General features: G+C 38.6%; 1 protein-coding gene and 1 long non-coding RNA gene across 9 annotated transcripts in view; one reads left to right on the top strand and one right to left on the bottom strand.

Annotated features, from left to right (window-relative positions):
* CHD2 (chromodomain helicase DNA binding protein 2) overlaps window positions 1-24680 on the bottom strand; it is a 160279-nt gene that overhangs the window by 116951 nt on the left and 18648 nt on the right. For 5 of the 8 annotated variants that reach the window (XM_032252783.1, XM_032252780.1, XM_032252786.1 and 2 more), the window contains 3 exons: window positions 21755-21825; window positions 12997-16106; window positions 12523-12655 (listed from right to left, as the gene is read on the bottom strand). In XM_032252783.1, the coding sequence (XP_032108674.1) occupies window positions 12523-12584 (62 nt within the window). In that variant the 5' untranslated portion in view covers window positions 12585-12655; window positions 12997-16106; window positions 21755-21825. Of the gene's footprint in view, window positions 1-8873; window positions 12656-12996; window positions 16107-21754; window positions 21826-23097; window positions 23143-24680 lie in introns of those variants that run through there. The other 3 variants (XM_032252784.1, XM_032252785.1, XM_032252788.1) reach the window with 3 other exon arrangements.
* Window positions 734-23870, top strand: LOC116533169. Its single transcript, XR_004261123.1, has 3 exons — window positions 734-778; window positions 12852-12855; window positions 23805-23870. It is a non-coding gene; the product is annotated as an uncharacterized LOC116533169 (long non-coding RNA).

Here is a 24680-nt window from a genome sequence, read left to right as displayed (position 1 = left end):
TTCCCAAAGAGACAAGTACCCTTATTCTATTTTAAAAGATGAAGAAGTGGGCTCCGATGCTCCTGCCCAAGATCCTACAGATAAAAAGCAGCAGAATATAACAGAAAGATCGAAACCCCAGCCCACACTGACCTTATTCCCAAACCTGCCTCGGTATAAGAATCAACTCAGGTTGCTTTTTAATGTACAGATTCTTAGATACAACCTAGAATGGCTGAACATTTGAACTTCCAAGCAAGAAGTCTGGGAATGTGTTGAACAATTACCCCAGGTGATTTTTAGCAAGAGAATTTAAGGACTTAAGCGACTATATAAAGCTAGATTCAGAGGGAACAGACATTTTTTTTAAGCAAAGGAAAGAAAGAAAACAGTGCAAGTTTGATCACTGTTTTCCTTCAAAATTACAATTTACCAGTCATATATTGCCTCTATTTGAATGTCAACCTGCATCTAAATGGAAAACACATTACCCATTTAAGATTGTCAGGGCCAGGCAGTGGCTCAGGCCTGTAATCCCAGTACTTTAGGAGGCCAAACCGGGTGGATCATGAGGTCAGGAGTTCAAGACCAGACTGGCCAAGATGGTAAAACCCCATCTCTACTGAAAATACAAAAATTTGCTGGGTGTGGTAGCACACATCTGTAATCCCAGCTACTTGGGAGGCTGAGGCAGGAGAATCGCTTGAACCTGGGAGGCGGAGGTTTCAGTGAGCCGAGACTGAGCCACTGCACTCCAGCCTGGGTGACAGAGTGAGATTCCATCTCAAAAAAAAAAAAAGTTTGAGGCCGGGCGCGGTGGCTCACGCCTGTAATCCCAGCACTTTGGGAGGCCGAGGCGGGTGGATCCCGAGGTCAAGAGATCAAGACCATCCTGGTCAACATGGTGAAACCCTGTCTCTACTAAAAATACAAAAAATTAGCTGGGCATGGTGGCGCGTGCCTGTAATCCCAGCTACTCAGGAGGCTGAGGCAGGAGAATTGCCTGAACCCAGGAGGCGGAGGTTGCGGTGAGCCGAGATCGCGCCATTGCACTCCAGCCTGGGTAACAAGAGTGAAACCCCGTCTCAAAAAAAAAAAAAAAAAGTTTGTCAACACCCAGCACACTCAAGAACTGTTTCCCCCGAGGCAGATATACTCAATAGCTCTCAAGCATAGCTATGCCACAGACCCACCCAGAGCTTTGGACAATTCCTCAAACCTACTACATGGCTCCTAAATCCAATCAGACAGGGAGTTTCTCTTTTAAAATTCTCCAAGTGATTCTCATGCAAACCCTGCCTGGGACCAAAGTTTAGAACAAAAAAAAAAAAAATTGAAGCAAAGCACAAATCTTCAAAAACTGTGGCCAAACCCAAAGTTCGTCTGTGGCAGTGGAAGACAAACTGTGCAAAGGTGAGGTTCTGAGGCCTCCAGTATCTCCCACCTACCCACCTTTACCCATGTTTCTTACACCATCCCCATGAGCATTACTTCAGGGCAACATTTTAACTAGAATCTTTTGATGTAGAGTCATGACCTTTTGAACAGCAGAATGTGTCTGGCATCAATCACACCCACAATGCACTATGATTTTGAGTCTTTTTTTTACTTATTTTACTATAATTATTTACTATTTTTACTATTTCCCTAGTCTCGTCTACAGTTTTCTCATTTTGTTGTTGTTGGTCTTTTCTTGGGCAGGAGGTTGGGGAGACAGTCTTACTCTGTTGCCCAGGCTGGAGGGGGTCACGCGATCTCAGCACACTGCAACTTCCGCCTCCCAGGTTCAAGCGATTCTCTGCCTCAGCCTCTCTAGTGGCTGGGATTATAGGCGTGCACAACCACATCCAGCTAATTTTTGTATTTTTAGTAGACATGGGGTTTCATCATGTTGGCCAGGCTGGTCGCAAACTCCTGGCCTCAAGTGATCTGCCAGCCTCAGCCTCCCAAAGTGCTATTACAAGCACAAGCCACTGCACCTGGCTACGGTTTCCTCTTACCCAACAATTTGACAGCAACTTTTCACAAGATACTTCATTAATCCTGGAGTCAAACTGCCAGTGTTTGAATCTCAATTCTACCATTTACTCTCCTTGTGGCTCAATTTTCTCATCTAGCGAATAGAGACAAACATATCTACCTCAGGAGTTACGAGAATCACACAAACTAACACATACAAAGAGGAATCAGATCAAGTTCTGGATTCACAGGAGGCACTACACATTCTAGCTGTAATTTAGTCTTCCTAAAGCATTCAACTTAGTTTTCACTGAAACAATATCTCAATAATTTCACCTACTAACTTGACACATATAGCCAGACATGGCAGCTCATGCCTGTAATCCCAGCACTTTGGGAGGGCAAGGCAGGGGAATCATTTGAGCTCAGGAGATGAACGAGATGAACTCAGGAGATCGAGACCAGCCTGGGCAACACGGCGAAACCCCATCTCTACAAAAAATACAAAAATCAGCTGAGTGCAGTGGCACGTGCCTGTAGTCCCAGCTACTAGGAAGTGAAGGCAGAACTGCTTAAGCCTGGAGGGTGGGGGTTGCAGTGAACCAAGATTGCGCCATTGCACTCTGGTGTGGGCGGTAGGAATGAAACTGTCTCAAAAATCTCTCTCTCTCTCTCTCTCTCTCTCTCTCTCTCTCTCTGTGTGTGTGTGTGTGTGTGTGTGTGTGTGTGTATCTATCTTAAAACAGTCCCTTACTCAGAGTAAGCACTCAATAAATATAAATCTACTTTGGTATTTTTCTCCAAAATGGTCACCATGCACAATTTTCCTTCCTAACAAAATCCAAAGTGAAGGCCAGGTACAATGGGGCTCACATCTTTAATTCCAGCACTTTGGGAGGTCTAGGTGAGCCCAGGAATTAAAGACCAGCCTGAGCAACATGGTGCAAACTCATTTCTACCAAAAACAGAAAAATTAGACAGGTGGGGTGATACGCACCTGTGGTCCCAGCTCCTTGGGAGGCCAAGGCAGGAAAATCACCTGAGCCAAAGGAGGCCAGGGCTGCTGTGGGCTGTGACTGTACTCCAACCCAGAGTGAGACTCTGTCCCCAAAAAGGAATCCAAAGGGAAAACCCACTGGAGCACCCTACTCTCTCTGCAGAAGAGAGAGCTATTCTCTTTTTTATGTATTAAACCTCCACACTTAAACTCAAAAAAAATAAAAAAGAATCCAAAGAGAAAGATTACCAGCTAGCAGCCACTGCTTGACTTAGAAACAGCCCATACAAATGGGATAGAGTTTATTATCACATTCTTTTTTTTTTTTTTAATAATGTTGGTCACAATTCACAACCCACCAATGCTTTTATAAACCAGAGGGAAACAAAGTTTAGAATGGAATGTAACTGCATTCCAAGTAAACAATTCTAGAATCTAAACTTCTAAAGGTATCAAAGGATGTCAGGAGAGAAGTACAGACAAGTACACTAAGGAAGAGACCACAGTGCGAAAAGCACTTAGAAGGAATTCAGAAATCTTGAAGTGAGAAAGCCCACCGGCACATATTCTTTTTTTTTTTTCTTTTTTCTTTTTTTTTTTTTTTTTTTTTTTTTTCAGACAGAGTCTTACTCTGTCTTCCAGGATGGAGTGCAGTGGTGTGATCTCTGGTCACTACAACCTCTGCCTCCCAGGTTCAAGCAATTCTCCTGCCTCGAACTCCAGAACAGCTGGGATTACAGGTGTGTGCTACCACATCCCACTAATTTTTGTGTTTTTAATAGAGACAGGGTTTCACTGTGTTGGCCAGGGTGGTCTCAAACTCCTGACCTCAAGTGATGTGCCTGCCTGGGCCTCCCAAAGTGCTGGGATTAGAGGAGTGAGACACCGCACCCAGCCTGCATATACATTTTAAAGGTATGCCTAGAGCTGGATCTGGCATGACATTTAATATAGAAACATCTTCTTCCATCAAGCCTACAATTCCCCCTTCTTAGCATCCTACCCCACTTTTGCTTCCAGAGCTCCAAACTCCAGCAGCTATCAAAATTAAGACTAAAAAGGGGATTTTTAAAAAGGTACAGGTAAAGGAAAGACCAAGGATTATTAGAAAAGAATATAAGTACAAGAAGTGCTCCCTCAGAAGATCCGAAAACACATGGAGATACCGCAAACTTACAGAAACATACGCAAATTTGAATCATATGGAGAGCTTTTAAAATTAACTAGATCGGGCCGGGCGCGGTGGCTCAAGCCTGTAATCCCAGCACTTTGGGAGGCCGAGGCGGGTGGATCCCGAGGTCAAGAGATCGAGACCATCCTGGTCAACATGGTGAAACCCCGTCTCTACTAAAAATACAAAAAATTAGCTGGGCATGGTGGCGCGTGCCTGTAATCCCAGTTACTCAGAAGGCTGAGGCAGGAGAATTGCCCAACCCGGGAGGCGGAGGTTGCGGTGAGCCGAGATCGCGCCATTGCACTCCAGCCTGGGTAACATGAGTGAAACTCCGTCTCAAAAAATAATAATAAATAAAAATAAATAAATAAAATTAACTAGATCCCAGGGACAGGACTGGACACCGGTATTTTTAAATTAACTAGATCCTAGGGACAGGGCTGGACATTGGTATTTTTAGAAGCTCTCCCATAGTCTGAAATGGGAACAAAAAGTAAAACCCAACTGACCCATAACCCAAAAAGGACAGGAAATAGAGGAAGGAGAGGAAACCAAAAATACACAAATCTTAAGGCTATAGTTTAATACCACGTTAGGCATTATGCTAAACATAGTCCTAGGGTGAAGACTGAATACCTAAAGCAAGCTACAGCCAATGAGACATTGGTTCTAAATATTACTGTTGTTACGTATCCATCCATAGAGCACTGAACCACAGTATTCACTATTCATCCTGTAAGAGTTTGAGAAGGGAAATGAGACAGAGGATAAACCAGGGCAATAATTATCAGCTTGGAGGGGTGGGGGTGGGTAGTTATCTACTCAGACTAACTGGCAAGAGCAGGGCTGATTCACACAAGAAGCTGTTGTAGTCCAAGAGAATCATATGCTCTCTCAAAAGGCTGGCTCTTCTCAAAAAAAAAAAAAAAAAAAAAAAAATTCTAAGAGAGGATGAACTGTAAAATACACTCAATTCTCACAAACCTCTCATGTAACTGGCCTAAACAAATGCTCCTGGCTGGGAAAGGTGGCTCACGCCTGTAATCCCAACACTTTAGGAAGCCGAGGAGGGCAGATCACGGAGTCAGTAGTTCAAGACCAGACTGGCCAACATGGTCAAACCCCATCTCTACTAAAAAAACACAAAAATTAGCGGGGCATGGTGGCTTGTGCCTGTAATCCCAGCTACCCGGCTGAGGTAGAATTGCTTGAACCGGGACCCAGGAGGCAGAGGTTGCAGTGAGCCAAGATCATGCCACTGCACTCCAGCCTGGGCTACAGGAGACTTCATCTCAAAAAAAAAAAAAAAACCGCTCCTGGTAGGCCAAGACAGCCAGTGAGTTCCCCAGGGTCAACCCAGCTCTTGAACAGGAATTTAGGAAGTGCAGGAAGGACGGACGCAAGAAAGCAAGAATTAAATAATACTAAAAGCTTACATTTATTGAGCACCTTTAATGTGATGGGCTCTTTGCTAAGCATTTTATAGGCATTATATTATTTAATCTTCATGACTCAATGCAGATGACCATACCTACATTTCTAAAGTGAGTAAAGTGAAAGTCCAATCATAAGTGCTTCTTCAGTGGCCTAAACTGGGAACAAAAATTTTCACTACTAAAGTAAAAGCTGAACAGGTACTTAGCCCTTACCAGGCACGGAGGCAACAGTTAAACATATACAAATGACAAAATGACTCATCAGAATTAAATTCAAAGTATAAAATCAGGACTACCCTAGAATGCTGCCTTAGCCAAGACGTTTCTGAAACAGTCTCTCCGTCAAGATCGGTGGTGATCACATTTGCCCCAAACTACATTGACTCAGTAATGAGAACTGAAATACTTTTCAGTATGACATCCAGTCCAGACCATGTTGAAATGTCAAAAAAGAGACCCATAACCAAACCTATTAGCAATTAAATGCTAAATTATGTAGCATGAATGCCTATCACATATCTATGTCCTCCATCATTTATTTCAAAAAGAAAAGCCTTGTCCTTCACTTCATAATCAGGGCTCCAATATACTCAGTATATAGGAGTTTTTTGTAGAAACATCTCTCCCTGTAGACTTACTTTATCAATTAAGGATTCCAACAATTACAGAAAAGGGTCATAAGAAAAATGTAAGTAATGTCTCCCAAGACTGTGCTGAATTACTGGTTCAATACAATCCAGCCTGGACATTGGATGAGTGAGTCAAGTTTTGTTACTCAGGCTGATAATCCTGAAGTTCCAAAACAAGTAGTAGCTGGCAACTTTTCAGAGGTATAAAGCTGAACTCAATGCTTAATCAAGCTGGAGTGCAGGCGGAAGTTACTCAGCTGTAACACATACCCAGTGTAAAAAGGCAACAGTTACTTCACCTGTATACAAAATAACTCTTAGAGGAATTTTGTTGTTGTTGTTGTTTCTTTGTTCAAGTGACGCCCCTTTGAGAAAGCCAAGTTCTTCACTCAAGCCAAGTTCTAAGGTTGCCAGGAAGAGGCTAAAAACTAAAAGATCTTAATAAAAATAAAAAAAGATGGCTCATAGCAAGAAAAAATTTAGTGGCTGTCACAGAGCAGTCACTCAACTTTTATGCCAGAAACAAATTTACTGTATCAAATTTTATGGGACAAGCCAGGCACGGTGGCTCAAGCCTGTAATCCCAGCACTTTGGGAGGCCGAGGAGGGTGGATCACGAGGTCAAGCCATCGAGACCATCCTGGTCAACATGGTGAAACCCCATCTCTACTAAAAATACAAAACATTAGCTGGGCATGGTGGTGCGTGTCTGCAATCCCAGCTACTCAGGAGGCTGAGGCAGGAGAATTGCCTGAACCCAGGAGGCGGAGGTTGCGGTGAGCTGAGATCGCGCCATTGCACTCCAGCCTGGGTAACAAGAGTGAAACTCCGTCTCAAAAAAAAAAAAAAAAAAAAAATTTTATGGGACAAATGATAGTGTTGTAAGGAGTTTGGAAATGCCAGGTAGTCTCAGGAAGTCTCTCACAACTGTCGGTGGTTTTATTTGCGGGTAGGGGAGAGTAAACTAATGATAAAATCTGTGAGTTTTAGTTAAAATGCAAATAAACTTCCAGATTCACTCCTCAAGCAATAACTTGCTACCAAACTGCCAAAAACATTATTTGCCCACCATCCTCTTCTGACGTGATCTTTACAAAGATGCTAACTGCCTAATCGCCAACTACTACTTGGAAACTGCATACTTTAAACAGCAAGGTGGGGGAGAGAGAGAGAGGGTTGGGGAGGGAGGAGAGGGGGAGGGGGAAGAGAGAGAGGAATAGGGAGGGGTGAGGGGAGACAGAGAGAGAGGAATGGGGAGGGGGAGGGGAGACAGAGAGGGATGTGGAGGGGAGAGGGGGAGGGGGAAGAGAGAGAGGGATGAGGAGGGGAGAAAGGAGAGAGAGAGAGGGAGGGGGAGAGGGGGAGGGGAGAGAGAGGAGGAGTGGGGAGAGCGAGAGGGAGAGGAGAAGAGGGGGGAGAGTCGAGGGGGGAGTGGGGAGAGAGGGGAGGGATCGCTACACTCTTTTCTTGCCACTTGATGCCATTGTCCACATCACAGGAAAAAAAAAGAGAAGGCTCAACAAACATAACTAAGAACAGTGGTTCTTTAAAAAACTTAATGGGCTCCAAGAAGATTACGAAGTTATTAAACTGTTATATCATGGTATACACTGTAACTCATAGAGTAATGATATTTAGGCTAAAATATCTTCAATAGTATAGACTAGTTCATCTCCTTCTAAAAATAAGTAACTCCAGTGTGAACACTTTGACCCCAGTTTTAGGAATTGAAGGGCATTGAGCAAATATTAAAAGATTAACACAACTAATTAGAATTCGGTCTACACAGAAAGGGAGTTGAGATTACTACCTGTGTTTCTGTGGTAGATATACTCTAAGTTGGAAACAACAGTTAAATGTCCATCAAGTTCTACAAGTACTTAAAAAGTGTTTAGTTTTTTATAACCAATATACATTTGAGCGTATTATTTTAAAATCAGTTACAAATTCTTTGATGAACCCCTCTAACGGAAAATCCAATTTCAGCTAGTTTTCATCAACTATCCAAATAATTCTTCCCAAAGAACCTAGATTATGAGAACCTACAAAACCCATTACCATATAGTGAATTTTAACTTTCACACACTGTATTCCAAAACTTGATATATGCCCAAGCAAGTATCAGCTGCACTGAAGAGGTCAACATCTCCTTTGAAATAACATATTTTACTCAACTAATAACTCTGAACTATGGCTAACTACAAGACAGCCTACTCCTTTCAACTGCTAAAAAAAACTCTAGTAAGGTAGGAAAAATACTTTGTCAACAGCAGATAAATCCACTAACAGCCTTTCATGCTTGTTTAAATTCGGTATGTGTAACTGAATTATTAAGACATCGTTGCTGACAATAAGTTTTAACCAGAAATCCTTGCAAAGGTTTCCAAACAAGGCAAACCAGTGAGCATAAACCCAACCGGTTTCCCAGGACTCAAACAGAATTCCCGAAATGGAGGCCTAGGGAAGGTATTTGTCAAGATTTAGCCTTCGACCCCACAATCACCCAAGCTGCCAGTAGTCACCTTGCATTATCAAGAGCTACCAACACTTCACTAGTTTTTTGACATGTACTTACATAGTAATGGTTGCCTAACGCTGCATTCTGCCACTTTTTAGTGTTATTAAAAGTGAAATTTTCTATTTTCTACTAAACTATCCCACTGTGAATCTAAGACATAAAGCACTTAGCACATACTGACCTGAGTTTTTTCTCCATCAAATGCCAACTGAGATAATGTACGGTACCAAGTAAGAATACACGGGGCCAAGTTGGAATAATCTTCCCTTTGTTTGTGAGCCATGTATTAAGCAGCTGTTAACACCGTCAAGAGGTTTTCACTAAAATCAAAGTAACCGCCTCTGACACTCAAACGTTTTGGTCAATAGTAACAAAATGAAAAGCACTAATCTCCTCACACTGCACGGGGACGGGGAGGAAGGACGCTAAGACATTAAAAGGGAAAACGAAAAATGTAAAACGAGGCAAATTTTCCATTTTAAGATTTCCAAACAGTGCCTATACTTTTTCTCCAAAAGTAGCCGCTTCTAAAAGAAGATAAACAATTCCTGGCAATGGACAAAAGTACACATGCTACAGGGTGCGGACTGGACTATCAGGAGCAAACGCGTCCAGGAAAAGAAGCCGCCCACCGGAAAGTCCCAACTAGAGTTCCCTTCCTTTTCCCCTCGGCGCGCGGCTCCCTGGGCAGGAGGAGGAGAAAAGGCGCGACGCGCGCACGCGGCCGGACGTCACTGCGTTCAGGCAGCCGTCTGACGTCACGGGGCGGGGCCTGCCCGAAGGCGCCGCCGTTGACCCTGCTGTTACCAGGCGCGCGCACAGCCAATCAGCACTCGGCGCCGGCGCCGGCCGGCCTTTGAACTCGGCACGGCAACTTCCTGCTGTTTGGCGAGTACACAGTGCAATGCAGTATGTCTGTCAGCGCTGCGGCACAAAGGAACAGCCATTTTGTGACTGAGCTGGACCTGCACCAAGATGCCAGGGGGGCTCACAGAGCTGCTGCGTGCGCTATCAAGCTGCCTTTTATTTCGGCACCAGAGCTCCCCAGAAGGGGAGAGAAGGGGAAGGAAATAGGTTTTGGTATTTCAGGTTTCAGTTAGTTTAGATTCAGACTTCTCCAAAATCCCGTTTTTTAATATATTATCAGCGTCGTAAAATGGCTGCCAGTTAAACTGCCTGTTGTACTACACAAGTAACTGCATTATGCCATTTCCAATCATCCCCAGCCTTTTAGAATACCTACTAAAGCGCCAATGAAAATTGTAGGATTTACCCACACCTCAGGTTATAAAAATAAATCTGGCTCAAAGGGAGACGATTTAGAGATGAATTTAATAAACTCGCTCAATTATTAAGTGCAAACGTGGTGCCCTAGAGAACACACTGAACTCTGTGTGCACACAGTCCCGTTTTCAAATGTTACTGAAGTTACCCCCAAGCTGCAAATTATTCAGATAAAAAGTGTAGTATACTTGTATGTCCATCACTAAAACTTTGTTTGAAATACTTAGAAATTGTACAAATATCGAATGTTTTTATAATCACATTTTTTAAATAAATTTTTAATCTTCAAAAAAGTGATAAAGTGTAACATTAGACTTAGGCATTAACTTCAAATTAAAGGAATACAAACTTACATAACCACTATTAACCACTGCACTACTTCCAAAAACAGGATGTTACCAGATTTACCTAAACTTGCACTTATTCCTTCCAGATCCTAAAGTAATTCTCAGACCAAAGTTTACTTGACCTGCAAACTGATTTCCTCTTCTGTGGCTCAGGCTGCAAAGGTGATTTTCGTAGTATTCCCTAAACACTATACTTTGTGCAATAAAAACACTGATGGCATAAGGAACCAAGTACTAATTACAGGGACAGTACTCTTATTCTCAACTCACTAGAAGTAACATTAATCTACCACATTAAAACACCAGTAACATTCTTTAGCTGCACAATTTTAAAAGGAAGTGATGTCATAATTATGTACATGTATTAAGGTATGAAATTTAGGGTAACTAATTTCAAAGTAACTATCTTCAAAGAGTGTCTTAAATATTTTTGGATATCGATCACGTATATGATTCAAAGTATACTTGCATATGAATTTAAAAGTACAGTATATGCTTCACGTTCAGCTGTAACTTCCCCTACCAGTAGACAAATGCCTGACAACTTCCAAGTAGTTTTCCAGGTGAGAGTAAAAGTACTCAAAGAATAGCAACACTGCTCAATTTTTTTAAATTAGAAAGCATAGTCTGATCAATGATGTTAACCACAAACCCTGCATAAGAAAGCCAAAACCCATGTGAGACCTATGCAAATGATACACTCAAGGGAGCAACAATTTTAGTGCTGAATCTTTAATAATTTGCCAGATATATCTGGAGGTTCTCACTTCTTCAAATTGGCATTACTTTCCAGAAAATCAATTTAGGATGAGTAAAGTTTTCTGTCCTCAGTTTAATCTAGTAATTATATGGGCAATTCAATTAAGACAGCACTACAAACAACTGAGTAACAACTCATTTTGCAAAAAACTGTGGTAACTTATTTTCTAAAGTAAGGCTCAATATGTTTTTAGTCAAAATAAATAGAATTCAGCATATTAGCAATATGTCGTGTTCAAAATTTTCAAATTCACTAGCCGAACAGTAAAGTGTATTATTTATAAAAATCAGAAAAGTAAAAATAAAATTGGGGAGGAATCACATCCTTGTTAAACTGCATGACTTAAAATTTGTAATATGAAAATGCCTTAAGAACATACATCAAAAAATGCATTCATAGGTACTTTTTAAAATTAATATAAATTAATATACAGAGGTCATACAACAAAAAACATCTTAGAGGCTTTATTACTTCATCACTAAGGTACTCCAAGGAATGTGAAACAAATCATGATTTGCACAAACAGTACATCTATAAGCTTCAGAAGATAAAGCATTCCAGACGACTCTGTCGAAATACATCAATAAATTTAAAGCAGCTACATCTAAAATGTGAGGATAAAATGCATCTACCAACAAGAAATCAGTCTCTTAAGCATACAAATGCAAACCTTAAAATAATTTAAATGTAAAATATACAATTGTAAATATCACAATAACAAACACAATTGTAAGTATATTAAGAGTATTCCAGAATTTCTGTTATTACAGATTTGATTTCATAAATGCAGGAACTCTAACCATCAAAAGTAAAGGTTTTAATAAATCATATCAAAATTTCCTAAAATGTCAAGTGTATCAAAACAAATATAGAGTCACATAAAAATATAAACTGAGAGGCATCAGTCAAAGGGTCCTTTTTGTGATTTTGTTTTTAAATGTACATTTTTTCATTCATATAACTTTCTGAAATGTCTATTTACTATAATTTACTACTACAAGGCTTCTCTATGGCCCTCAGTTACAAGTTTAGATATCCTAGATTCTTCAAAGAAAAAATTTGCCTTGTATGTAAAATGGTGCAATGCAGCAATGGCTAAACCGACAAGGTCATTTTTCTGCAGTACAAAACCCTAAAAACTGAAATTTACTGACAGAAAAACTGTACATTACAGGAAAGGCCCCTTTGCATAAAGGTACCTTACCTTTTGACTGCTGTAAGAGGCCTTAAGTCACAACTCAACTTTCATAAATTGCTACCAAAAAATTAGGGTGTGGCATATTAGCAATCTCAAGGTCATGCTTTAAAAAAACGAATCCAAATTAGAAAAACACTTACAATAAAACAGACACCAATCCGTGTCTGTCAAGGTAAACAATTGTAAGCTAAGGTTTCCCCCCGAAAAAGAGACAAAAAGGAAGAAAGTTGATAGCTCATACCTCGATGCATTGCTGTGTAGCGAACTGTCCTCCTCTTGGCTTTTGTCCTTATTTCTCATCATCTTTTAATTCTTAAATATTAAGGGGGAGGGGGAATCTGTGTTTGCTTTGAAGTCCTGTGCCCAGGTATTTACTGTCAAAAGTTGAAAGAAAGGTAAGGTCCCGGCTTCTATCGATGCTTTTTATTATCAGGAACAAAGTCCTGACGATGTTAACGATATTGTTATAATACAACAACGGTAAGCACTAAAAAACAAAATATTTCTATTTTTTCCTTAAAAGAAAAACAACATGATAAACCGAACAGTGGAAGCATCACTATCAATAAGGAAAGTTTCTCAAAGTAGCACACTAGATACAAATAACAATCTCTGTATCTTATTGCGTCATCCAAGAATTTCTCATATTTACAGAAAACAAAGCAAACTTTTACAAATAAATCTTTAAAATTATCACCAATGATCGTGAACTTACCTGATCCATGTAGTATGTCCAAAGCAAGAGTCCTACTAGTAGAAAAATATCAGATCCCAAATAATTAAAAATAAAGGCAAAATCGTCCGTTAAAAAAACAAAAAATAAATAAAATAACCCTCAAATATGTGAACTGATCAAAAAATTAAAGCAATAATTAATACTAAAACGGGTCCGAAAGAAAAAAAACCTCATTAGGAGAGCGCACAAAAATGGAGGTGCGCCATGGCTTCTAAGCTGGAAAAAACAACGACCTGGGCTCTCAGTACGGCTGCTTCTTTCCAACAAGGCACGAAAAGAAAGCTCCTAAAAGCTGCTTTTCTCCCAAAAAAAGGTTCGAATCGACCCCAGTAAGTCACTAGGAAAGCCAGGGGGCTGCGGGGGCCCCCTGAGGCTGCCCGAAAGTTAGGGAAAGTTGCGTAAAGTGAGGCAAAGGCAGGGAGCAGAGCGCGCTCTCTCTAAGGCACAGCCGCCATCTAGAGCCTCCTTCCCAGCTCTGAGAGCTCTGCCTTTGATTGACACTCTCTACATTTACCCCACAACTCAGGTGATGTACCATAGACCCACCCCTTCATCTCCACCAAAAAAAAAAAAAAAGAGAGAGAGAGAGAGAGAGAGATCCTCCATCCCAGGAAGCCTAAGGACCCCCACCCCCACACCTCCCAGCCCCTCCAGACCACCCCAATAGGGGGAGGGGGAAGGGCTTCTTAACCCCCTCTGGCTCAAGCACCCTTTTTAAGCCAGAGAGAAATGTAATTTGTTCCTTTTGTCTAAAGATCTGCTAAATATTTCAGTCCTTGAGCTAAAATAACTTCCTCCCTGGACAGGAAGTGGTGTTTTATCAAGCCATTTTGAAAAAGGGATAATTCTTAGAGAATCTAAAGATCAGCTTAAGTACTAATCTTTTTAAAAATTAACCCCCCAATGGGTAAAATGGTTTCTAAATAAAAGTAAAACCTTAATTTCATAAACTAAATTCAAGATTTTCCTTCTTTATGATGCCTAAAAATCATCTAAAGACAAAATTGAAGGGGGAATTTTCCATCCCAAATGGAAGAAAGGGGTAATTTTTACAACTCAAGAGCGCCTCCCTAGTGTTTGGTTGCATCAGAGCAAAAGTTAATGAAACCAAATTTTATTCAAGAATATCCATTTTTCTTTGTATTTTCACAAAATTCTTTAACCCATTGCATAATCTTTAAAACATTACACTCCTCCCCCCCACCAAAAAGACTTTTCATAATCAGAATGCATTTACTTCCCACACTGATTAAGGCAAAACAAAGTTCTTTAAATTCAAGAATATAGGCCAACCACGATCACCTTTAAATCAGTAACCCGAAAAACTCCACCTCTAAATCCAACAGAAAACACATATCCCAACACTTCCCTTCCATTTCAAATCAAATTCTAAGTTTACACCCATTTCAACAGTGGTAAGTTAACCATAATAGGACATAGCTGATGGCAAATTATCAAAGTAATGTCACAAAGCAAATTTTCCCAAATAAAACCATGAGATCCGCAGAAACAAAATTATTACTAATTCCAAAAGCAATATTCTCACCAACCACTCCGTGCAAACAAGCATCTTCACACACCCAAATAAAATCCAATCAACTTTGCTTATTCAACATAATCTGCCAGAACCATGTCCCTCCCTCCCTGAAGAAATCCACTTTGAATTACACCAAACAAAAACAACAATGTCCAATCTAGATAAAATCCATAATCCAAACTGTTTCAATTCCATACTTTCTATAGAGATAAATTCTGTACCAAGATCAAAATCCAAAATTCCACTTTCGAATTTAACAAAGATCAACCACCTCAAATCAGTCAATAACAAATGGTGCACCTGTACTAACCACAGATGTGTATGATGCAGTATTTGACATTAATCACAGTATTAACACAAAACAACTTAACCTAAACTATTTCTTGTTCTCATGTAAAATGGGGAAACAATCAACAATTCATTTTCTCTATCAAAATAATGCCTACCACCTTTGCAGGAGTTACTGAAACTTGTATCAGTTGATTAGTAATAAATGAAAACCTGGCATTTAAAATTCAAACCTAAGTAATCTATGACATGGTGCAACTCATTTATTCTAAATTCCCAACTGTACAAAATAAAGACAATAGAAGCTAACAGTACTATTTCAAAGTTATATAAAATGGATTACACACATACATTATTTCAACTTTAAAAAACTGTGAATACTCCAAGGATCCTAACCCATAAATCCAACACTTCTTCTTCTAATAGTAAGACAATAGGAGACATGAGTTTAAACATTCAGATGAATATTCTATAGCAAGATGTTTTATTTATAATTTAAAAAGCTTAAGACACCATTTCAATCAATACAAATAGTTCAGAAGTATATGTGTATCACTCATCCTGAATTTTGGGGCAACAAGCAGTTTGTTTCAAAAGTTCATTAAAATCTTGTGGCAGATTAAAATCAGATTCTATTATCACCCATTAAGTTATTTTGAAAGGTGTTTCATGAAAGCACAAACCAAACAGTATTTAAACCAAATGACCATCTAAGAGCACAACTTTGTAAAAAACGATACATCTTCATAAACAAAGTAAAATATTTTCTATTACACCATTTCCAATTTACCAGCTTTATTCAGTACACTTTACCACTGGGCAACTGTAAATGTCAAAGTGTTACTAAAATAACAACATTTAATGAAACTTCCACTTAAAAAAAAAACCCCAAACTGAGAAATTGTAAAGTGTTATAAACTTTATTAAAAGTTAACATTACAAGAGCTCATACTCATACAAATCAAACTGCAAAAAATTTCAGGTGTAAAAACTATTATCTGTGTTAGTGTGCCATCTTTCTTCTCCAAATGTGAAAATGTCCACAAAAAAGTCTTTAGAAAGTCAAATCCACTGTCCATTTGTGTTGGGTAAGAAACCTATGTCTTCATTCACTGCATGGAATCCATATTAAAAGAACCCTGTCTTGGTTGTCTATTATCACAGGACTCTTGATTTAATCCAGTTTCCTCAATTCCCCATAGTAGACTGCCATCTTGATTTCTCAGTGGTAGGGTCCTTTGAAACTCTTCAAGCTGATTGGGTGCTTGATGAAAAAATTAAAAGAAAAAAATGCTATTGGAATCTTAATATTTTAAACAGAAAACATCCACCCACCTTGAAGATATCCTACCATACACAAAACTTTAATTTTGTAACAGCTTTCAACTATGAAACTGTGTATTAAAGTTGTATGCAAAACACATACACAACTCCTCAATGGTAAGACTACACACCGAAGTAACAAAGTACTTGTACTACCACAGATACATTTGTATCTATAAGAAAGTCTCAGTGAGGAGTCAGATTTTTAATATTTAACACTAACATCATTATACTGTGTACATAAAAAGTAAAAACAAAAATTAAAATTCAAAATTCCTGGAAAGTTAAATTACAGAAACACTGTGGATTTTAAATCTCAATGCAGAAAACTTTCCAAGCTTCTTCAAAGAAAACTAATTATAGAAAAGAATCTTAAGGGATTTTTTAAAAAACACACAAAGCAGTCGATCATAGCATAGTTTTTCAATCCAACAGATGTTAAGTTTGTTTAGATAACAAAAATGGCCACTATAGATGACACCATCTTTACCTACATATCTGAGAATACAGAAAATATGTAGCCACCAAAAAAAAAAAAAAAGGAATGATCAAAAATGCAAGCTGTCTGCCTGGCTTACTTGATATGTGCCATAAAATGCTATCATTTTTCAAATTATATGCAACCAAAATAATACACTCTCATTACCAAAATACCAAATGTCCCTCCATAGAAAAATAAATCCATTACTTAAATAATTTGAACTGAAGGGAGAAGTGAGAAGTCAGATGATTTTACCATTAAATAAATGATCCAGATTCATCATGATCAAACATAACTTTAAAAAACAAGATTTAAAACCCTGGCCTTCTCTGTAATTTCTCCAGCTCTCCAACTGAATTTGTGGAGATACAGTCAAGGGTGACTGAATTGGAGGTAAATCAATATAGAAGGGCATTTTAGCTCATTAGGTACTTTTCTTATTTTGTTGGCAACAATTAGGATATAGTGTTTAGTATACACAATACAAAAATCTACTACTGTATTAGATTAACTGAGATACTGCCACCCATATTAAAAAAAACACTGATTAAAGGGAGTGTCATAACATCGTAATAAATATCAAAAGAAAGGTATTTCTCCTTGATTTTGCTCATTTCTCCCCAGCTTTAAAAAGAAAACTAAATTACTCAATTCATTCTTGATTTCTGTAAACTATCTTATAACTGACTTGTTCCTTCCTTAAAATTAGGGAACATGTACATCTATAGAGAAGTATAAAAGTAAAAACATCATTCTCTGTCAAAGAGTTAATTATAAATCAGTTTCTTCTCAATCTCTATTGTTACAATGTTCAAGTTCTACATGAACTTGGTGATGTAAATACTATTATGATGAACAATGATACTAAGAATGCATTAATAACAAATTATAGTCATGTTTCAATATCTATAGGTGCAATTTATTCAACTTGGTGCCTTTTAAATAATAAACTCAAATTTTATGTTTTTCTGACACAGGACAGAGAATTTATCCATATTTCCTTCTAAAACCATTATTAAAAAAAAAAAAAGAATCCATAATGACATTATGAATATAACATTTCAAAATTACTCAATAAACTATATTGGTTTACATGGCAACAGCAAAAATTAGTTAACAGCATATTTATCAAGCTCTCACAGTCAGTCATATATTTACAGATAGTAAAAAAAAGAAGTAAAGAAAAAAATGCTACAAGAGAAAACTTAACTCTTAGGACATTAAAAAAGCTATGATCAGTCTGCACTCCTGCAAAGCCAATCCAAAGCCAAAGCTGAGAATTTTGTTAATAAAGAAAAGTGCTCAGTCAAGCATCAGAGATTTAGGAGTAATCCCTTTATCTTCATAGAACTCAAATTCTTCTAACAACTGTATTTGCAAATAAGCAAAGTTAGGCTAAAAAAATTTTTTAAATCAGGCTTAGTTCTGTGAGCCTGGAAATTTTCTTAGAAACAAAATCCACAGTTCTTCATCTGTTACATAAAAATAGTACCTACCTCCTGTGGCTGTGGAGAGAATTAAGTACTTTATAGGACTCACATTAACTGACATATAGAAAGATCTCAGTCAGCTATCTCTGATATACCACAATAACCGAAGTACTTTGAGACCTACAAACTGATCTTGCTGAATCAAAGTTCATTTATGTATCATTAACAAGAGTATCTCTGAAGAATATATAGGATTATGGGGTCTTGCATTAAGGTAAAATCCAAATCCTACAGAAAACTGGGTAGGATTTAGATATTAAAGCACTCTACACATTCCTTTCCAGTAACTTTTGAATGACTGCAGACACTAAAGAGATGATGTTTTGATCTAGAATTCCAGTCAGATAAACCTAGATCTTTTCTGTATTTCACATATAAGCTTCAAGCTCCTAATATAAATGGTTAAGAAAATTTTTCCACTTTGATATTCACTAGTTTATACGCCCATTTTAAAATAATGTGCTTGTTCTAAGAGTACCATTTCCACAGCAAAGGTAAAAACTTCAATGGCAACAAAGCTTCAATGAGTAACTACTACCTCCTAAAATTCCTGCATATCATACATTCAAAAGAACATAAAGTTCAACATGGAGGTCTTCTCTTCATTGTATTTTTAAATTTTTTTTAAGATGGGAGTCTCACTATGTTCTCCAAGCTGGTTTCAAACTCCTGGGTGGCAGAGATCCTCTCACCTCAGCTTTCCCAGGAGCTGAGACCACAAACACATGCCTCCGCACCCAACTAAGGTATTCTTTTCAAATTCTACTTTAGTAAATTTGTACTGAGACCTCATGAAGTACATTGTTGGTGGATACAAATGTAAGTGATTCACCATCCTGATTGGGTTTAGGAGGGCTCCCCTAAAATAAACCATCTCCTTTTCTCTACTTTTCAGCAAATTTTCCCATTTTTAGTAGCCCAAAAAAAAAAAAAAAAAAATGGGGTGAGGGGCAGAGAGTAGTGTAAGGAAAAAGAAATAATCATTCTTAATTATCTTAACGGATGGCTATCTTAAAGCCACTATTATTAATGTAACAGATTTTAAAACTTTATTTCAAAGCCAATGAGACAAAAAGGTGCAAAATTACCTAGAGCAAAAATTCATCCTTCTCATCATGTAATTAACATTCTTGGTGCTTATGACTTTATTTCAATCTTATTTGCCTACTGTCGTTAAAAGTGAAAATATTTATATAAGAAAGCCCAAGACACCCGTTGAGACAGCTCACACCTGTAATCCCAGCACTCTGGGAGGCGAAGGCAGGCAGATCACCTGAGGTCGTAAGTTCGAGACCAGCGGGGCCAATATGGTTAAACTCCATCTACCAAAAATACAAAAATTAGCAGGGCATGGTGGCGCATGCCTGTAATCCTAGCTACTCCGGAGGCTGAGGCAAGAGAATCACTTGAACCCGGGAGGCGGAGGTTACAGGTGAGGCAAGATTGCACCATTGCACTCCATCCTGGGCAACAAGAGTGAAACTCCATCTCAGAAAGAAAAAAAAGAAAGCCCTGAGAAGTAAATTCACATATATTGTCTTATTACCAAAAGATAGCTTGAATCTTCATTAGAATATATATTAACAACTCTGGGTCTTAAGATGGGCATAAAAACTGTAAAATGAAGGCCAATTATGACAACTAAGAAAGGAAGCCATCCTATTTAAGATTTACAATCAAATCAAATATTCTATACTGTCCCCACTGGCTTAAAACTTGATTATACATTCAAGCTAAGAGATTGAGAATTGCACAGAAATAATAAAATCTTGTCACTTTTAATTTTTACTTAGTCAAAACTTTGCCTTTCAGGCATGCCTAAAATTTAAGTTAATTCATTAAAGCTTATTTTAATAGTGAATGTCACTGTTTTTAAATTAAACCCAAAATACTAGCTATTAAATGTTTAACAGAAGCCATATTTATACACTATTTACTGAGCATCTACTATATGCTAAGCAATTAATCTCTTTAACATGACCACAGCCAATAATTGTACTATATCATAAAGTTTTCATCTCTTTCATCATCCCATATCAAAAAACAAACTTTAACCCCCTCCCACAAAAGTAAAATCTATTTTGTAGGCCCTAGGAGCCATTTATACAATGCAAGCTAAAATAAAAATTATCATCTAAAATCTAGATTCCCAAATGTGATTTTTTTTTAAATTATTTTTCTGAAGTAGCTAGTATGTTGGGCGCAGTGCCTCATGCCTATAATCCTAGCACTCTGGGAGGCAGAAGCGGGCGGATCACCTGAGGTCAGGAGTGTGAGACCAGCCTGGCAAACATGGTGCAACCCCATCTCTACTAAAAATACAAAATTAGCAGGACATGGTGATGTATGCCTGTAATCCTAGCCACACGGGGGGCTGAAGTAGAAGCGCTCGAGCCCGGGAGGTGGAGGCTGCGGTGAGCTGAAATCGCACCACTGCACTCCAGCCTGGGTGACAGAGAGGGAACTCCATATCAAAAAAAATAAATAAATTTTAAAATAATGTTGAGAATTCACCAGGATTCATTTATACAATCATCCCATCAACACTCTCCCACTATTTTTCAGGTTCTCAGTTAGAAAAACTATTCCAAAAAAAAAAAAACTATTCCAAACCGGGTGCAGTGGCTCATGCCTATGATCCCAGCACTTTGGGAGGCCAAGGCGGGCTGATCACCTGAGGTCGAGAGTTCAAGACCACCCTGACCAACATGGAGAAACCCCGTCTCTATAAGAAATACAAAATTAGCCATGCTTGGTGGTGCATGCCTATGATCCCAGCTACTTGGGAGGCTGAGGCAGGAGAATCACTTGAACCCAGGAGGTAGAGGTTGCAGTGAGCTGAGATCACACCATTGCACTCCAGCCTGGGCAATAGGAGCAAGACTGCCTCAAAAAAAAAAAAAAAAAAATAGAAAAACCATTCCAGAGGTGGTAACCATGTGTTCTAACATCAAAGCATAACTTCAGGGTCAATTCACACTAAAAAACTTTTTGTTGGGCTTTCAAGTTTAAGTAACTTCAAAATTAATTAACTTATTAGAAGTAATTATAATATTGGAAATCATTAAAAAGCATGTTCTATTACCAAAAGAGAACCCAAGGGCTTCTGAGTTCTAATCAGGTTAAGGCAACATTGACAAAAGGAACAGCTGTAGAACCTAGGGTAAACTTTCCCTACAGATGAGACAGTAAGTATTTCAGGCTTTGTGGCCATTCAGTACAACTCCCCTGCTTGCTGCTGCTATACTGAGAAAGCAGCTGCAAACAGTATCTAAATCAGAGAGCATAGCTGTGTTGTAATAAAACTTTATTTACAAAAACAAAAGGGAATTTATCAACATCCGCGTTTATAACAGTGTTACAAATATGTTCATCAAATGTGGGTTGTTTCCCTTTTAACTTGCCTAAGTGAAGAAAGCAGAAAACAATAGATTGGAGTAAGTTAATAAGCAAAATTTTACTAATAAACTTTAAACATATCTAACCATGTTGATTTTCTTGTACTGTGTTGAGCTTCACTAAATGCTCCTATTTACAATTGTCTTGACTTTTCAAAATTTCCAAAGTAGTATTTAAAATTTTCAAACACATTAAACATGTAAATTGACTAATACTTACTAAATGCTTCCACCAATGTCTACGTCATTGTATGGGGCCTTTAGAGTTCATTCAGTGTGAGGTTCGTATTTCTGCAGAGGACAAAAAGAATTTTATACATAAAAAACAAACAGGTTATTAAGCACCGTGATTTATACCAAAATGTCAACATCTTGCAAGGATCATTCACCAGTAGACCAAAACATGTATGTATTTAATAACAATATAGTCCAAGCAGAAAACATACAATGTAAGTTCTTGAATATCACAAATTTGGCTGTACAGGAGTCTCCTCTGTAGAATATGTTACTACAAAATCATAAGTATAAGTTTCAGCCCCTAAGAACTCTAAAAAAGTAGGTAAATATTTGGGCTCCCCAGGTGGATCTGACCGGCAACCTAGGGTTGGGAACTAGTTATTTAACAGAGGCAACATCACTCCTACAGTACAAAATTGTTTCAAGTCTTACATCTATTTACTTTCAATCCTTCTAAGAAAAAGCTTACATTGCCCACCTGTAAGGCAACTTTCTCATTTCTTAATATTACCGTATTATATCACATTATTATGTCTTTAATCAACACTAAGACAAAATGTTAGAAAACCATAGGCATCATTTCAAACTACTACTAATTATACCAATCTACTCAACTAAACCAACATTAATCCTTCCTAAAATACATACTTAATAATAAAAATGTATCTGGCCAGGCCCAGTGGCTCATGCCTGTAATGCCAGCACTTTGGGAGGCTGAAGCAAGCGGATCACTTGCGGTCAGGAGTTTGAGATCGGACTGGCCAACATGGTCAAACTGTCTCTACTAAACATACAAAAAATTAGCCGGAAATCACTTGAACCCGGGAAGCAGAGGTTGCAGTGAGCCAAGATCGCATCACTGCACTTCAGCCTGGGCGACAGAGTGAGACTCCTCAAAAAATAAATAAATAGCCAGGCACAGTAGCTCATGCCTGTAATCCCAGCCCTCTGGGAAGCTGAGGCTGGTGGATCACCTGAGGTCATGAGTTAGGCACCAGCCTGGCCAACATGGCAAAACCCCAACTCTACTAAAAATACAAAAATTAGCCAGGCATGGTGGTGCCTGCCTGTAATCCCAGCTCCTTGGGAGGGCTGAGACAGGAGGATCAGTTGAACCTGGGAGATGGAGGCTGCAGTGAGCCGAGATCGTGCCATTGCACTCCAGCCTAGGCAACAGAGCAAGACTCCATCTCAGTGAGTAAGTAATAAATAAATAAATAAAATGTATCCATATTTTCCACTAGTTAAACTTAAATACCTCATAACTAAACATGGAAAACAGCGTTTTCCCATGTCTCAAGTAACTTTCAGAATACAGATATATACTTTTTTCAATCACTCCTGTTCAAGTATGATTACAATAATCACTCCCTGCCAAAAGGAAAAAAAAGGAAACGTATTTAAAAGTTCAATATGAAAATGGCTGGGCACAGTGGCTCACACTCATAATCCAAGTACTTTGGGTGGCCGAGCTGGGTGGATCACCTGAAATAAGGAGCTTGAGGCCAGCTTCGCCAACATGATGAAACCCCAGTTCTACTAAAAATACAAAACTTAGCTGTGGTGGTGTGAGCCTGTAATCCCAGCTACTCAGGAGGCAGAGGCAAAAGAATCACTTGAACCTAGGAGGCGGAGGTTGCAGTGAGCTGAGATCACGCCACTGCACTCCAGCCTTGGTGACAGACCGAGACTCTCCGTCTCAAAAAAAAAATAAAATAGGGCCGGGCGCGGTGGCTCAAGCCTGTAATCCCAGCACTTTGGGAGGCCGAGGCGGGTGGATCACGAAGTCAAGAGATCGAGACCATCCTGGTCAACATGGTGAAACCCCGTCTCTACTAAAAATACAAAAAATTAGCTGGGCATGGTGGCGGGTGCCTGTAATCCCAGCTACTCAGGAGGCTGACGCAGGAGAATTGCCTGAGCCCAGGAGGCGGAGGTTGCGGTGAGCCAAGATCACGCCATTGCACTCCAGCCTGGGTAACAAGAGCGAAACTCTGTCTCAAAAAAATAAAATAAAATAAAAAAATAAAGAGAGAAAATGAAAATGTAGCAATTTAAGGTTTTTATAAAAGGCAATAAAGTTCAGGATTTAAGTTACAACTGTGCTATCCAAATGCTTTTTTAGGACTAATTTTCAAATTATAGAGCAAGTCCCTGTTTATCTTCCAAAATCTAAATTCCTTTAGTCATTTTGACAGATCATAATCAAAAAATACAGCAGAGATCTGCTTCAAAATTACTCTATGACTAGGTGCTAAATTATCTTCCCAAGAAATTGACAAATGAAGCAATTTAAAAGGAATGCAACATATTTCTAAGCTTCCTAATTTAATCTGACCTTACAAGTAACAGTGTTTAGTGAAGAAACCAAGTAAACCCAAAGAGTAGAACTGCCTCAAGGAATCTTGGTTAAAAAAAAAAAAAAAAAAAAATCTAAGAGAAATCCCTCACACCACTCTGATATTGTGCTTCTAAGTAAGTTATCTACGTGTACAACCAGCACGTACCTCTGGGTTCTCATGACACCAAAGACAGAAAACGTTATCTCACTTGCATCACCACAAAACTACTGACACTAATGTAATTTCTCATAGCATCTCCTTCCCCATGCATCATTCACAAAAATTACTAACCAAAACTCATAAAGTCTAAAATAGTACTTTGCCATCTTTGGAAACAGGTGAGAAGGTAGCAAAATTCAGCTTACGCAGTCTATGAAAGTTGATAATTTTGTTCATATTCCCACCTATCCTTACTATTTTATAATATCACAGTTTCAGATTTAATAACAACTTACAGATAAAGTGTACATATTTTGATTGTGGATCTTTTAAAAAGGATAGCTTCAGTCAATTCTCCTATTAGTCATTTATGCTTTCCTTAGAAAACTTGGTTTTTAAAATAATTTT

Source organism: Sapajus apella, unplaced genomic scaffold (genome assembly GCF_009761245.1).
Source record: "Sapajus apella isolate SASKATOON/1434 unplaced genomic scaffold, GSC_monkey_1.0 scaffold80, whole genome shotgun sequence".
NCBI lineage: Eukaryota > Metazoa > Chordata > Mammalia > Primates > Cebidae > Sapajus > Sapajus apella.
The sequence above is the reverse complement of the archived record's forward strand: the minus strand, read 5'-3'. Positions and strand labels throughout refer to the sequence as shown.